Source organism: Corapipo altera, unplaced genomic scaffold (assembly GCF_003945725.1).
Source record: "Corapipo altera isolate COAL_440 unplaced genomic scaffold, ASM394572v1 1b, whole genome shotgun sequence".
Taxonomy (NCBI): domain Eukaryota; kingdom Metazoa; phylum Chordata; class Aves; order Passeriformes; family Pipridae; genus Corapipo; species Corapipo altera.
Window position 1 is genome coordinate 7,593,392 of NW_020884881.1, and position 16,186 is coordinate 7,609,577.

At 41.4% G+C, this 16,186-nt stretch overlaps 1 protein-coding gene across 1 annotated transcript in view; it reads right to left on the reverse strand.

The window, feature by feature from the left end:
• Positions 1–16,186, reverse strand: part of GRAMD4 (GRAM domain containing 4) — a 52,885-nt gene that overhangs the window by 26,437 nt on the left and 10,262 nt on the right. Inside the window, exon 3 of the mRNA XM_027639860.1 lies at positions 3,204–3,324. Within this exon, the coding sequence (XP_027495661.1) occupies positions 3,204–3,324 (121 nt within the window). The remainder of the gene's footprint in view (positions 1–3,203; positions 3,325–16,186) is intronic.

Below are 16,186 nucleotides of genomic sequence, written 5' to 3' on the forward strand. Positions count from 1 at the left end.
ATATATGAATATCTATTTTAAAATTGTGTAAAGAATTACGTGAGAAGCAGGGTGAATTTGGTTTTGTTGACATAAGCAGAGAGAACTTTTTGCCATTACTTTGCTTAATAAAATTAAGTTTCCATAAGGAATAAATTTGGCCTATTACTTATTTGACTATGTCAACATTTCACCTGTAGTCCTAATAAAAGTATTTTAAAATGTCCACAATGAAGAGTAAAAAGATAGTAAGCAGTGAAGAAGAATTTCACACAATGAAGCACAAGTTAATGAAAAATCATAGACAACCCAATTTTTCTCATCCTGAGTAGGAACTGAAAAATTTTCAAAGTCTTATTTTGTTGTACCTTACATATACTGCCTGTCCCAAAAGGTTGAAATATTAGTAAGACTAGTTAAAGACTCAGGTAAGAGGGATAATTGGCTGAATGTAATCCACAAGTGCAATACCCAAGCTAACAGGACTAGTGTAATCCTTAGGATATCTAAATGGGAACACAACACTCAGGAAGTAGCGTCATCCTACCTTAATTTAGCAATGACATGCCTGCTAGAGATTTACTATTGTCCACAATCCAACAAAGCACAGATGTTGCCATTAACTCTGATAAACAAAGATCTTCCATCTCTCTTCTCTGTAAAATGTGTACTCAAAGCTGCAGTGGGCCAGATCAGACTCTGAGCCGCCCTCATTACTCTGAAACAGGACAGAATGATGCAGAGGAAGATGGCTCCTTATCCTCCTCCAGGACTCCCAGCAATGAGGAGATCACTCTCCCCCTTCTCTGTGCACAATCTAGAGCCCAGGCATACCTGTTCTGGGGAGAAAGCCAAAGGCCCATGCAAGTGCTAAAGACAAGCCTGTGGAATTTGCACTTCAAGCAAGACGGTATCCATAGTTGCCATTTCCACCTACCACAATACTCATTGCTTTCTACTGCTGTTAGGGAGCTAACAGATACCTTCAGCATGGGGACGGGTCCAAGTTTCTCCTCTTCAGCTGTCCACTCAACCAGGCAACATCAGCCTACATACACAGCCAGATCAACCAGCATAGGTAATAAAAATGCACTCTCACATCCCAGATGTAAGAGCAACTCTAGAGGGTCACTAAAAATAGCCCAGGTCAGAGCACTCTGGACCACCTTCCCACTTCATGGTCATGGTGCTGCCTTGGGAACCAGATTCCTCCACAAGGACCTTCCAGAGCCCCGTCTAAGCACATGACTTGGCAGCACAGGTCAAAACTACACATAGACCAACCTTGCATGGAACTAGTGATTTTGGAAAACCATTGATGGGAAACATGACCTAAAAAAAATCCCACTCTTCATCTTAGGACAAAATGGCTGAAGAATGGCAGCTGAATTGATCAAAGGGATGGACTACTCTTAAGGAGACAGTGGAAAAGCTGGAACTCTTCAGTCTGGACAGAAGCATAAGTGAAGAAAGGACTGATCAAGGGTGGCAAATAAACAGACACTGAACAGTTATTCACCAAGTCTCACAATTCTGTAACCATGGGGCACTTACTGAAACCACTAAGAAATCTGTTTAAAAGGAAAGAAAAAAAAATGTGTCTTTAGAGTCGAGGGGACTTGTATTGTCTCCATAGCTTCCTGTGGAAGACAGCTCCAGCACTTTCAATGTTATTAAATAAATTCATGGATAACAGGCCTGCAAACAGAGACTGAAGCGAAAGGCAGCAATGTACCTTCTGATACCCTTAAATACAGTGATTGTGGAGGTTTACGAGGAGCAGCTGAGACACCTGGGTCATTTAGCCTGCAGAAAAGGGGGCTCAGGGGAGACCTTGTTGTTGTCTACTACTACCTGAAAGGAGGTTTGTAGCCAGGTGTGGGTTAGTCTCTTCTCCCAAGTAACAAGCGACAGGACAAAAGGAAACAGCTTCAAGTTGCGCTAGGGAGTTTTAGATTTGATATTAGGAAAAATTTCTTCACCAGAAGAGCTGTCAAGCACTGGAACAGGCTGCCCAGGGAAGTGGTTGAGTCACCATCATAATTTAAAACGTGTAGATATGGCCCTTAGGCATATAATTTAGAGGTGGACTTGGCAGTGCTGGGTTAATGGATGGACTTGATCTTACAGGTCATTTCCAAACTAAATGATTCTATAGGAGCAGGAAGAAATTGACCACAGAAAGCAACTAGACTCATGTTTCCTACAAATGGCTCTGATTTCCATTGCTACAGAATAGCAGTGGACACAGACTGCTGACCTGAGCAGAAAGGCATTGGACACAGACTGCTGACCTGAGCAGAAAGGCATTGGACACAAACTGCTGGCCTGAGCAGAAAGGCATTTTTACACTCAGAATGGAGTACCGAAAGAAGCAGAAGACCAAGAAGAGTTTGTATGGCATTGGGAAACCTCATATCCAAGCCAAAAGTTTTTCTTTTTTGCTCTTGCTTGTCACCTCTACATAACTGGCTTATAGCGTGTGATTATGAACTCAGCCCACACTATCTCCCAATGATAGCAGTTGGCAGCGAACCACAGATCCTGCTGCTCAGCCAAGTAATCCTGGCTACTGCTGAGGAAGATAACACAGGCATCTAGGTATGCAAGTGGTCTAGAACAACAAGACCACCAAGCAACTGCTATGGTCTTAAGATCCAAAGTCTGTGCAGCTAGGCAGACTAAGGAGAGACATCAAACACAGTGCTTTACATCATCAAGATGGATGTCTTCAAGGCTGAAAGGGACTAGGGGCATAGGGAGGCATGTTTCCACTTATTGCAGTGGCAAGGAAGGCTCAAACTCCAGTCACTTCCACACATTTAATGCTGTGGTACTGGGATTTCTATGCTGCTGCTAGAACAGGAGCAACAAGGACTGGGCAGTCTGGAAAAGACAGAGGTTTTGAAAAGGCAAAGCACATGCAATGGCATGGCAAAAGCTCTGGCTTTCAGTAGTTCCAGCTGGGCAAGATCCCAGAAGGAGGGCATCAGAAATGAAGAATATCTCAAATAGAAAAGTGTCACAGCACTTCTGTAGCTATAGGAATATGCATGGTAACTCATATGTACATGGTGTTAATGATGTACAGGAAAACACAGGCACCTGTGAACTATTACTTTAAGGGCATCTAGGCTGGAAACATATGCTTTTACCAGAACTTCTCATAGACAGTCAGAGATCTCAAGTGGTTTTCAGCTTTACAGTGAAGATATTTCTCTTACCTTATTTTAGGTGCTTCATTGATTTTTTGTTCTAGTTCCATTCTCCTCTGCCGTTCCTTTTCTAGTTCCTGCCTTAATGTTTCAGTGCTTGTTTCTTCTCTCAGCTTCCTGAGCTCCTCCTCTGTTAATTAAAGGAGAAGATAAAGATTTAGTTACCCTGAAGTATTTCTGTAAGAAATTTAAAATCTAATTATGACAGATTAAGTGTGGGGGATTTTTTTAATCTGTGCTATACCAAATATGTTCACCAGAAAAAAACAAGTAATCAAGGGCTAGACAGACTTCATAAAAAGCACACAACTGTATGATATACAAAATATTTAGTTACAATTATTAAGCAAGGGAAAAAACAACTTGGAAGTTTTCTTTTCAAGATGCAAAATAAGCCCATGGTACAAGCTATCTTTATTTAAATACAACATGACATACTCTTCATTCCCCAAAGAAATAATCAGCAGGAAAGGCTGTCTATTGCTAAATCCAGTGGCCATAACAAGAAAAAAAAGTACCTGATTTTTTCCCTCATGTCTTTGGGTAGGAAAACACAAGAAATTCACATGAAGTTATATGATGCCATACTGGACTGACTGTCCACACATGCTGTCACAAGCTTTATTTTCTGTATACAAATATGACTGTCAGCATTTATAAAATTAGGCACTTGAAAAGCGTCTGCAGGGCTGAGCCCTTTCTTTTTGTGCTAAAAAGAGCAACCTAATTATTTTGCTGTTGTGAAAATTTCCCAGAGAAAGGCAACAAGGCTGGTGAAGGGACTTCAACACAAGTCCTATGAGGAGAGGCTGAGGGAGCTGGGGTTGTTTAGCCTGGAAAAGAGGAGGCTGAGGGGAGACCTCATCACTTGCTACAACTACCTGACAGGAGGTTGTAGCCAGTGGAGGTTGGTCTCCTCTCCCAGGCAGCTATCAGTGAGACAAGAGGGCATGGTCTTAAGCTCTGCCAGGGGAGGTTTAGGTTGGATATTAGAAAGAAATTCTTTACAGAGAGGGTAACCAGACATTGCAATGGGCTGCCCAGGGAGATGGTGGATTCACTGTCCCTGGAGGTTTTTAAGATGAGACTGGATGTGGGACTTAGTGCCATGGTCTAGTAACCACAGTGGTGTTGGATCAAGGGTTGGACTTGATGATCACAGAGGTCTTTTCCAACCCAGCTGATTCTATGATTCTATGAGCTGTCAGGACAGAAACTGCCTGTCACTTTCTGGCACCCTTGTAATTTTATCTAAGTCAGATGGTCCCAATTATGGGCCTGAGCATCTTACAGTTTTAAGAAGGGGTTATGAAACAAGAAACTAAGTTTAAATTTTTACCCTCTTCTGAGGTTACACTGTGCCCTATAAACTTCAGTGTAATAATTAGATATATAAACATACACACACATACACACAACTTCTTTCACAAGAAGTTAGCATCAGCTATGTATAAGGCTTTTTTGTGTCTAATTAGCCTTGCTTTTTTGTCACTGGCAGCATCCTTATTTAACTCTAGCGCTAAAACGGGGTCACTATTATTGATAAAGTGGTGGTTTGAAACTCCCAAGAATCTAATTTTTAAGTTCAAGCCCCCCTCCCACAGTTTGCCCCTGTGAGAGGGTTTAGTGCTGGTATGGACTTGATATCTTTTTTACCTCATGTGGAGAGTTTTCAGACAAAACACAACCAATTCGTTATTGGAGGAAGGGGAAAATATTTACAAAGGTTTATTTACACCCACATATATATTTACATTAAATTAAATTTCTCCTTTTTGTCAATAAAAGTCCAAGAAGAAAAGAGAAAAGTCTTTCTGTCACTTCTTAGGCCACAGTTCCTTCATTTCAGTTTTTTGTGGCACTGGTTAGTGTCCTTCATTTTCCTGAGGCAGCAGATTTATGTATGGCAGTCAGGGTTTTTATTCTTACTTTGTGGAAATTCCAACCCCGAGCCCGAGCCTTCGGGGGATTTCCTTGTAGATCTTCACTCCTCTTGGGTTAGAACATTGAAGGCAGCTTTCAGTTTAGTCTTACCAAAGCTCTTTTGCTCTGTCTCAGCTCGCCAGCAATAGAAGCAGCAGCAGCAGCAGAGGGTACAGCCACCTCCTCCACATTCCGTCCTGGCTCAGCTCTCAGGACAACTCCGGGTTTTCAGCTCCTTTCTCCCTCTGTCTAGCTGCTGCTGCTGCATTTCGGGACTCCCTAAGGGTTTGGAAGTCCACCCCTCCTCTTCAAAAAAGTGTCTGGGTTTTGGGAAAGTAATAGAGTCTTACCCCAAACCAGCTCTGTTGAGTTTTCTTCTGTTTTGTTGCCAGCTCTCCCTCCTGCAGGAACATCTCTGTGTCTTTCAGCCGGCCTCACGTTAACTCATTGCTACTGGCTATCTTTTGCCTTTTAGCCACCGTTGTCTCTGTTCAGGGCTGCTCCGCTGCAACTTTCAGTGTCTTCTGCTGCTGCTGACAGTAAGGAAACTCTTCCAGTTCTTGATTACGGGACCTGGTCCAGCTTTGACACTATACCAGGTCTCCCGTAGCCTCAGCTGAGGGCTGGGGGTCCTTGGCCCCCAGAAGGGTTCACTGGCCTCCTGCTTCCTCCTGGCTCAGATCATGGCTACCTATCTTCTAAACTATCTTCACAACCTTATCATCTGTTTCTGTGGGTATGTAATTTCCATAGGGCGCACATGGACTATTGATTGGTCCAGTATTATCAGTGGGGCAAACCATTACTGCCTCAGAGAAAAGGTTTTTCAAACCACCACAAATAACTTTTCCCAAACAGGTATACAAGAAACATGAAAAACCGAAGAGTGAGATTCTCTTTTTTTTTTTTAAGTCTTTTTAAACAAAAAATTTACTCCACATTTTGTTCTCTGGGCTGTTTTTTTAGCTCACTCTCAACAATAAATAGTAGAACAGCAGGTGTATTTCAAGCTTACAACAAAGCAGAAGAGAAAATACTTCACTGCAGACACAGGGGTTCAGGCTTTACATTGTTTTACAAAATTGGTATACTATGTTATAACCTCCAGCAACCTCTTCTATTTCTTTTCACATATTGCCTTGTAAGTGTTTGATAATCAGATAATTTTGATATCTGAGCCTCTCTGACTCCAATCATTATGCATCTTGAGAAGGTCTGAAGCCACAATGCAAATGTACAGACGAAATTACACACTCTCCCTCCTCTGCAGGAGGCCCTGGGGCAGTATGTCCAATCACTTTATCTGCTGTGCAAGTTAGCTAGTGGGAGATTATCTGCACTCCTGCAGCAATAAGAGGTTTAGAGCACAGAATTAAGAGAAATGGGAAAAAGATACATGAATCCAGAGGACAATATGATGGCTTCCACTGTGAAGCTACAGCTTGAACTCCACCAAAGAGAAAGGAGTGCTGTAATTCATCTCCCCACTGACGGATGGTTAGTGATCCTGGGAAGAAGAGCTGGAGCACAAAAACCAAGTTATCCTCCAGCAACTAAAACTGAGAATCCCCAAGAGTATGGTAGGGAAATGTCACTGTTGCAGCAGGTACTGTCTCTCCTGTAAATAAATGGAAAGATATGGACATAAGGGCAGACTTACACATGGAGCTGTTCCTAATTACGTGTCCACAAGGAATTTTAAATCCAACAAGAAAACTAAGTTTATAATTAGTTTACCCTACTTTCAAGGGCTTGCCTTGTTCCAGAACACGGGCCTGCACACAGCTGAGGGGAAACATCTGTTGCACTTCAAATGCACTGGAGCTTGTGCAATATCATGAAGATATCACAGAACGTTCCAAAGTTTGACAGGGATGTTATCATCTCAAGACCATTAAAGGAAAAAAATTCTCCATTAAGCACATTTATTTTTTTTTAAAGAGGAAGTGACTATGCATTTTGTGTATATAAACAAACCACAAGCAGTATAAATTAACTTCAATGTCCTTGAAAGTTTACTCAGATCTTCCAGCTTCCCTAACTCCAGTTGTTCCGATTGCTCTACATCTTGTACTACTAAAACCAAAACAAAACCCCCAGAAATTCAACCACTAAGAGGATGAGCAGTGCCAAAGATTCTTAAAGGAAAGAGGCAGAGTTAAAGGGTTCACAATGAATGAGGCAGAACTCCTATAAAACAAAACAAAACAAATGCAACATCCCATCATTACAGTTTGTCACAGCTTCACATTTCAGAGCATTTCCTAACTTTCCCATACATGACTGCAATTCAAATCCACCCCACTGCAACTGCTCTAGTCCATTTATGTCCTTAAAGTAGTATTTGTTGCTACTTTGGCAGCAGTGTGGTCAGGCACCGTAAAACTTCCGTGTTTGGTTAGTTAAATACTCTTAACTCTGCTAAGCAACAGAAGGGGAAGGGGGTGAAGTTCTTCCTTGCTCTCTCCCCTGAAATAATCTACCATTTGGCCAAGCTGAGCTGCACTTTCAAAGGATATTTCTCTATCCCTATGGGGTCCTCTTGCAGAATGAGTGAAGTTGGCTACAAAGAGCAGAGGTCACAGACCCCTGAGAAGAATCCCTAAGAACACTTCACCACGGTATCTATCTACTGAGTTTTACAGATAAGTATCCTTCTTGATGACAAGAAAGGAGCACTGCTTGGATTTCATCTTCAGACAGTCAAAATTCAAACATCCTCCCCCCTCAGCACATGCACAAAAGGGTAAAACATAAAAGGTCACGCTTCAGCTTCAAGATTAATCAGCTTCCATAATTTCCCTCCCAGGTATATCAATCACAGCTTTCTATCTTCTCCTGGGCAAGAAATGTTAAAATACTGCAAGAGTCTCAGTGTATGTCTTAGCTGGACACGCAGGTGAAGCAAGCAGCCATAAAAGTGACCTGTTTAGAAGTGGAAAATTACTAGCAGAAGAAAGTGTCTGCTGAAATACTGACACAGAAAATGCTGGAACTAGGCCTGGGAACCAGAAGCATTGTCAAGAAGTGCAGCTGGCCTCTCTGAAGTGCACAGCCGGGTACCTAGAAACCAGAGATACCACTGAAAGGCATGAAAATAAGGAACTGTAATAGCAACTTATCATCTGAAAAGGTGAAAAATAGTCGGGAAAAAAAAGGGAAAACATCCTGGGAAAGTAAGACTTGGTAAATGCCATTAGCTGTTCTATCTGTAAGAACAAGAAAAGTCTAGAAAAATAAAAATTGGCACAAGAGAACAGAAAACATGAGCATCTATTGGCTATTCTGAGTGAAAAGCAGAAATTATCAGCATCTATCGGCTGCTGAAGTGATGGTGTCCAACACGTCTTTATTTCTCTATTATATAAATATGACTTAATTTTTATTCAAAATGAAGCTTCTCTCTCCAAGAACTTCCCATGCTGTGCACACTATCCCTTTCCTAAAGGAGCTGAACTCTCTGCACAAACTTTCTAAGAGATCTTGGACCTTTGCCCAGAAGGGTTTAGTTTGTCCTCCCATACCTCAGATGGTTTGGCCCATATAAGGGGCCAAATATGGACCAATTAGCTTGATACTGGTATTAATGTAAACATATGTATATGTGTATGTAAAGTAATCCATCATAATTACATTTTCTGCTGTATTACTGAAAAGTTTTCTTCATTAGTGATCATTTTGCAGTAACCTATAATAGTATACACCTACATGGTTGCTATTGCTATTCACCTACTATTGATTGCTGCCAATAATTTATAACAGCTCGCTCTCTGTATATATTTATTTCATTCATATATATATTCACTTTATAAATCACAGGTATAGTTGCTAGGGGTGATTTTTGGGGTATTTCTGGCAATCTAATATTAAGTAGAGAAATTTAAAGTAAAAAGCCTCCGTGTCTTTGAGTATTACAGAAGCCTACCAACCTACAGTTATAACCTCTATATACCTACACATTGGGTAACCCTTTAGGCTGTGACAGCAGGTGTGACCCTGAAAAAATGCTTTAAAAGCTCTCTAGAATAAAGTCAACTTGTGTAGAAAAGCAGGACAATATCTGGATGCTACTGCACTTCTAAAAATGAGCTGTAGATGTCTGTGAGACAAGGCAACAATGGTGTTCCAATGACATTAATCCAAGTATTATTGCACTGTAAGCCGTGGGAGAACTGACCCCATAGTAAAGAACGTCATCAGCCATGCATCTCACAGGTTACCAAAACGTTTATCTATTTCATTTTTTCTACAGTATTTCATCCTCTATGAGGTCTAATGTAACTGTCGCACCTGAACGCTTAAGTATTTGACCACTCAAATTCAAAGATTAACATTCCAAAAAGGTTAGTTGATACAATGGAACTGCTATAAGATGAGTTACCAAGTGTTGTGCTGCACCATTGTCTGGCATCAGCCACTAGAGAAACTGAAAAATTTCAGTTTGCTCCTCAGAATACACAAGCTTGTAAAAAATGTTCTGACAAAAAGCACTTCAACACCAAAATATTTAGGTCTGGTGAGACCGAACAGACTCTGAGTAGTATTTAGGTAAGAAGGATGACACATGAGGCTGGGAAGGCGTGGCAGAAGGTTGGATTTCTAATTCTGATACTACATATGCAGCAAAGCGGATGTTTCCCTTAATCCCAGGATTGAAGGTAGATTAGGGAGTTTCCTCGTAGCTGTTTTACATAACATTCCTTCCTAGGCCTACAGGTACACTGCAAAACCTCCCTCTGGGACAAGGTGATCACAAATTTCTTTCAGAGCACAGCTACAGACTGCCAGCCTGCTGTTTCTAGCTACCAAATCAGTTTAGTGTTAAATTTAAGGAGACCAAGTTGAAAACTAGAAATGCCAAAAAGCATACATGTTACCCATCATATTTACATGAGGAAACACCAGTACTTAACAAGACAAAAGTAACCCTTGTATGTCTATGTTAATCATGGCAAATATCTCTACAACCCTTTGAACATTACCAGAGTGCACATTATTGAATTGGTACTAAACACACTAAATTCCAACCACACATCTTCAAACTGGATCTCATCAGCCACACTAATGAAGCCAGAGCTGTCTCCAGCGCAGGCAGTTTTAACCGCTACCAGATTCCTAATTCCTACAAAAAGCTAATATTTACTTGTCCCAAGTAAATCAACTATATGACATTACTAACAAGATGTTAGGAGTCTTAACAACATATCTATTTTCATCATCACAGATACTGAAGAGCTTTTAGTCTTCACCTTAAAAACCAGCAGCAAATGGCAGTCCTGTAAAAAACATGAAATGACTTCACCACTTAAGATAAAGCGAAGATATCCAGAGAATGAGGTCTGACCAACAAGCAGTGATGGAGGAAGGACCCACAACAGAATTCCCTTGCCTGCTTTTTTCCTGCTTACAGTTACTTTGCAATTTATATATACTCCTCTGAAGACACGTTCACAATTTGCAGTTATAACTGGATACAGCTTAATTGTACTATTTGTTACCTGTTCTTCTTCTAATCCACAACTGTCCTTCTCCAGGGCATATGTCTTTCCACCAGCGACTTGAGAATCACAGAGACTGCCAAAAAATTATCACAGATCTACCCAAAAGGCTTCAAATAAAACACTAGCCTTCGATCCCAGACACTGAAAGATATTTTACTTCTTTGCATGCCAGATGCTTGGGGAAGAAAAGTACTTGTTTAAGCTATCGCTCTAACAGCTCCACTTTATTAGCTGCCCTTTCTTCTTTAAGTCACCACTTAAGTTCATGTCCTCTTTCATGCTTGGACTTCAGTGCTTCAATTGGGAAGCACAAAGCTCACCTCCTAAGGAGTACTAGTCTTGGAGCTTTAAGAAGAACCAAAAAATGTGCCTTGTAAACCTCCAGACTCCAGGCTGACTGTCTAACCCCCTCCTTTGTCTTGTGTGATTAGGTGGTTGCTTCTGAAATGGATACCAGCATTCTTATTCTACAGAGCTCTTCCAGAGGCGGACAACAAGCAGTCTGGAAGAACTCTTCCTTGTTTTGGGGGGTTTTTTTTGCATTTGTGAACACCTTACTTTGTCAATTTAATGGTTTTCCCTTGCGGTCAGGCCTCTTGCTTGAATCTTGCATGAATCTTTCATCCAGAAAACAAGGCAAAAAGATTTTCTGATAAGAATATTGGTGTCAGAGAAAGCCCAAAAGCAGAGAGAATCATTAAAGATTAAGATTATTTATTGAGTTCATATCCTTCCCTCCTCTCTCCTGTGTTTTCTATAGGGATTTTGGTAGAGTGGAGAAGTGAAACAATCAAATATAAATCCCGTATTTTCACTATGACTGTTCTCCAGCTAAGTCTGCACATATCAAAACAAAGAAGTGATCTGTCATGCCCAATGACTTAAAAAACTTCAACATGGGTTTGGCAGTTAAACAATCTCTTTTTACTTTGTTTTGTTTCCATCGTTCTTTTGTTCCTGCCTGTGGTCTTTCAAAGGCAGAGCTCCTGCTCCAGTACTTACAATAAGCATATCTTTTGAGGACCAGTTTTTGAGTCTCTTTGCATACGCCTACAAGGCAGGGAGCAGCGTGGGCTCTTGCTGTGCAGATAGGAAATAAGCCAACTCCGATCCAGAGGCAGTGGAGGCAAGGCCGAGTGAACCAACAACCTGCCTCTCAGTGCAACTAATATTCCCTGGTACTATTCTCCTCACCTGAATAGTAGATTCTCATATGAAGTGTTCTTCTCTTTTGTGAGATGAAGGAGACTGATTTACAAAGCACCTCATATTTGACAGTCTTCCTCAGTGCAAACTGCTCTAGTCTCTCTCACCATTCTCATTATGTCCTACTTGGAGTGGGTGATATTAGAAAAAATTAAGATGTCATTGCTATGGTTTGTACAAAACAGTACCAATTAGTAACTTTACATACAGTGCTTTCAGTGGAGCTTTACTGTGTTATAAGTGACACAGACAGGATCATTTCCCCTTCATTATGGAAAGATTTTAAATTATGCTTCCTGAAAATACAGCGTAGTGAGACAGATCCCCTTCTCAAAACACCAAGTGGGAAGTTTTCTATTGCTAGATACACTTATAAAGTCAGCTTAAAAGTCATGAGAAGTACTGCTGCTATGTGAATTTCCAGAAATTTCAGGGAATAAAAGTGCCAGAAGAGTTGCAGAATCCATCTAAAATGAAGGGAGTTGCAAAAATATTGTCATTATTGCAAGAATGGTTTTCACTCACTGGTTTTGGCAGAAGTGAAACAGTCTACAAATGTTGAAATAATGTCTGGCTTAGAAATAGCAGTAGGCTCTTCCAAAGCTTTTGTGTTACTAAGATGAGCAGGGAAAGGCAAGTTCATGGGGCTCCCAAACTCTCCATCCCAGTTACACAACAGGCAGAGGCACAACAGTGCTGACCACTGCCCTGCCTGGATTTTCACACCCTCTCTGCAATTCAGGAAGCTGAGCTGGGCATGCAAAAAAGGCAGAAGCAAGAGCACAGCCCACCTACGTAACACAGTGAGTAGGTGGCACCTGTTCAAGCCTCTGGAGGAGCTCAAACAATACATCTCTCTCAGCACAGTGCTGCATTTTGGTTCATCAGTCCCAAAGATGGTGTGACCATATGAGATCCTCCAGCTTTCTGGCATCTTCATGTACAGCATCATCACATACATCTCCCTGTATGTGCTTTGTCCACATTGCACATTGCACAAGTCAGGACCAGAACAAGGACCAGTCCAGGACTCCAGCCTGCTGCTGCACTGAGCTGGAGTCACATCCTTTCCCTCTCCTCTCAGAAATATCGTGTTCTTGGAAGCCAAGTCAAGAGCAAGCAAGAGCCCAACCCATCTCCTCCACCAGTCAGAACAGAGTCCTTGCAGATGAGAAAGGAAGGTCTGAACGTTCCTTAGTCTGTACTGAGGCTTCTTAAACCCCAGAGAAGTGCTCTAACCTGCTCATGACTGCCTCATCCAACGTTCCCAATGTTTCCAGGAAAACGAAGCCAGAGTTTTGGAGGTTTGTGGGTTTTTCTGTCCAGGAAGGCTAGAAATGAACTCAATATACACAGTACATCATGTAAGCATCTCCAGCTATAAGCAATACCTTTCCTACATCTCTTAAGAAACTTTCTGTAGGTTTTGAGAAGTCTCCCAGTCAGAAGTCAGACCTAGAAAAACTTTAAAATTTGTTAGTACAAAGCAAGTGAGAGCAGCTCTACAGCAAAGCCTGAACTCAATCTTTCTACTGTGTCTTTTCTGGGTGCCCAGGTAAAATACTTAAGAAGATTCCCCACCAGTCACCATACACAAACCACAGTCCTCATCAGAGAAGCTCCACAATCTCAAGGGACACATGCAGATCTCCCTAGGGACATCTTTTTACTGCCTGAGAGTCCAGGATTTTAAACTGAAAGAAGCTTAGGGGAAGGAGTAAAGGATGTGAGAAACCCAGGGTAACCTCCACTGCTACAGCAGCCTCAGTGCTCACCAGCATCAGCAAGCTTGGAGCCCAAGCTGCAGCATCAGGATCCCTTGGCTGGGGTTGACCATGTAGCAAGCAGCGGATACTATGGCCCAGAGCTGGTATTTGGGTGTCTCAGATATACACAGCAGCTGCTTCCTCTCTTGCCAGGGTCTTCACCTGCCCTAGATTCTGCTTCAGCTCTAGATTCTGCTTCCAGATTTCTAAACCTAAGGTTCAGATTAAAGGCTGCCAAGTCAATAAGAAGACAGCAAAACCAATGCAGTGAATCTGTTCTTCTGCTCTTCTCTATTTCTGCCACTGCAGCTGGTGTTTGGCCCTTACGTCAAGATAAATTACACCAAAGGTATTCTAACATAGTTGGTAATGGGACTCTGACTCAGCTTCATAGTCAATTTGTTGCATACAATTACTGGGGTTGTGCAGAACTGGACTTTTCAGTGTAGGTCTTCTGTTGGTTACAACCACCACCACACACTTTGCCTTCAAGATTCAACACTTTCTAACATCCCAGATCTGCCTGAGAATCATGTATGTTTTTCTAGAGCTCTACTTCCCTGTAGTCAGTATTTTGCTAGGTTGTTCTTCATCCAAAGAATCATCAGCTCATTTATACCAGAAAGAACGAGCCAGAGAAAACACTGTGGAGGTTAGTCACATAAAGGGTTCAAAAAGGCACATGAGGATGAAGACTGTGCTGGAGCAGAATTTCAATGGGAAAGCAGCATAATCCCAAGTTATTTTGTAATGCTAGTATAAAAATCATAACTGAAACCAGTGGTTTGGTAAGCCCCAAAGACTCCTGCCACACTCTGCTTTACCAAGTGGAATGCAAAACCCTTGTGGGAGAGGACTTTATTTCCTCCTAGAGCTCTTCACCCTCATGTAGTGTTTCTTTGATTTACCGAGTCATGACTAACCCTCTTCTCTAACAGTCACCTGGTTTGTTTACTCTCATATGCTGCTGCTACCACCAACTCCTCTTCACTGAGCTGCTAAATTTAGCACTGCAAAAGGCTTGAACATCTTTGAACAAGAATTAGCTAATACTTCATGTAAACCACAGGATGCATGTGTGCTTACAAAGCACCTTGTGGCACCAGGATCAGAGTGCTCATATCTCCAAAACTGCCCTCTATAAGCAGGCACAGGAAGTAACAGGAGGAAAAGCAGAGTGTTTACCTCTATGAGGTGCAAACCCAGAAAGATCGTGGGTTTGCATAATTTTTGTCTTGCAAATGCAAGAGCAGCAAGCACGATTTTATTGCTTGTTTAGATACAACTAGGTTTTGAAATGGAAACACTAAAACCACTACTGATCTTAGCAAAACTGTCCTGGGTCAGTAGTTGCCTTTCCAAACTGAATCCTCAACTAGCCCAAGGCAGTGTTCATGTGCATTTAAAACTAGGTTATAACAACACAAAATCCTTTAGAAATGAACGATTCTGATTGTCACAGCTCCAAGAAAAAGCTTTATCCATCCACGTGCACTTAAAACTCTAGCACACTAAGCTCTCTGCACTTTTCATTCAGCTGGTGTTCAAGACTTTTTCTGCAGGAATCCCCAACACTGCAGACCCAACCAACACAGTTTTCAGGATTCCTGTAATAAGGCTCAGAAGGAGCCATTAGATCACAGAGATTAAGACCATTCCCACACAGGCAGAAAAAGCAACTTGGTTGGAAGAGTCAGATGATCACTCCCTCTTGCTTAAGACATTATCCAACATCCCCTCCTCTGCCTGCCTCATCCTCCTCTCAGTTTGCAGCTTAAACCCCTTGCATTTCCAGTCACATTTTATTTGCATTTATAGTTATGCACACGTTAAGCAATTCCTCTCCATCTTCATATCTTTGGATGTTCAGATTATCTCTTTGCTAAAGAAAAGATTCATCTGGCATCTTTGATGAAGATATTTTCCCTTTACAGACAACAGCTTGTCTCCAGTACCTATTTGATCCAGATTTCCTCTGCAGCTTGTAGAGGTTACAGTTAGGTTTGGGATGTGTTTCACTGAATATACTACTCAGCCAAACTGCACCTATTACTTGTGCCTACTAATGGCTGAATAGAGTTTAGAGAAGACTAGTGCTTTGCTCTTCTTTAGCCAGGCACCTGCAACTAGAGACCCACACTGACTTGTAGCTGTGTAACGTACATTATGCATAATGTCTAGCTGAGAGGAAATCTCCTTAAACCTCCTGGCTAATGGCACAGTAATACAAATAAAAGTACAGAAGAGGCAAAAATAAAGTCAGAATCAAAGTGATAACAATTAGAAACTCAACACATTAAAAAGCAAATCCATGAAACTTTTAAGTATTTCCCTCACTAACTATAGCAGTTGCTTTGATTTTTGCACATCTAGCTGGAGGAAATGGATTTAAGTGGACGATTATGCAAACGGTTTATGCAAAAACACAATTATAGCCAGACGTCCTTAAAGAATTCCATAAATAAAAATAGTATGGAAATAGTGCAGAGCAACTAGCCTTCTAAAAAAACACCTACTGCAGAGAAACTAGCTTTCTTAAAAAGCACTGACTGCAGCTATAGGATTTTAAAAAAATAATGATCAGGCTTTCATCCAA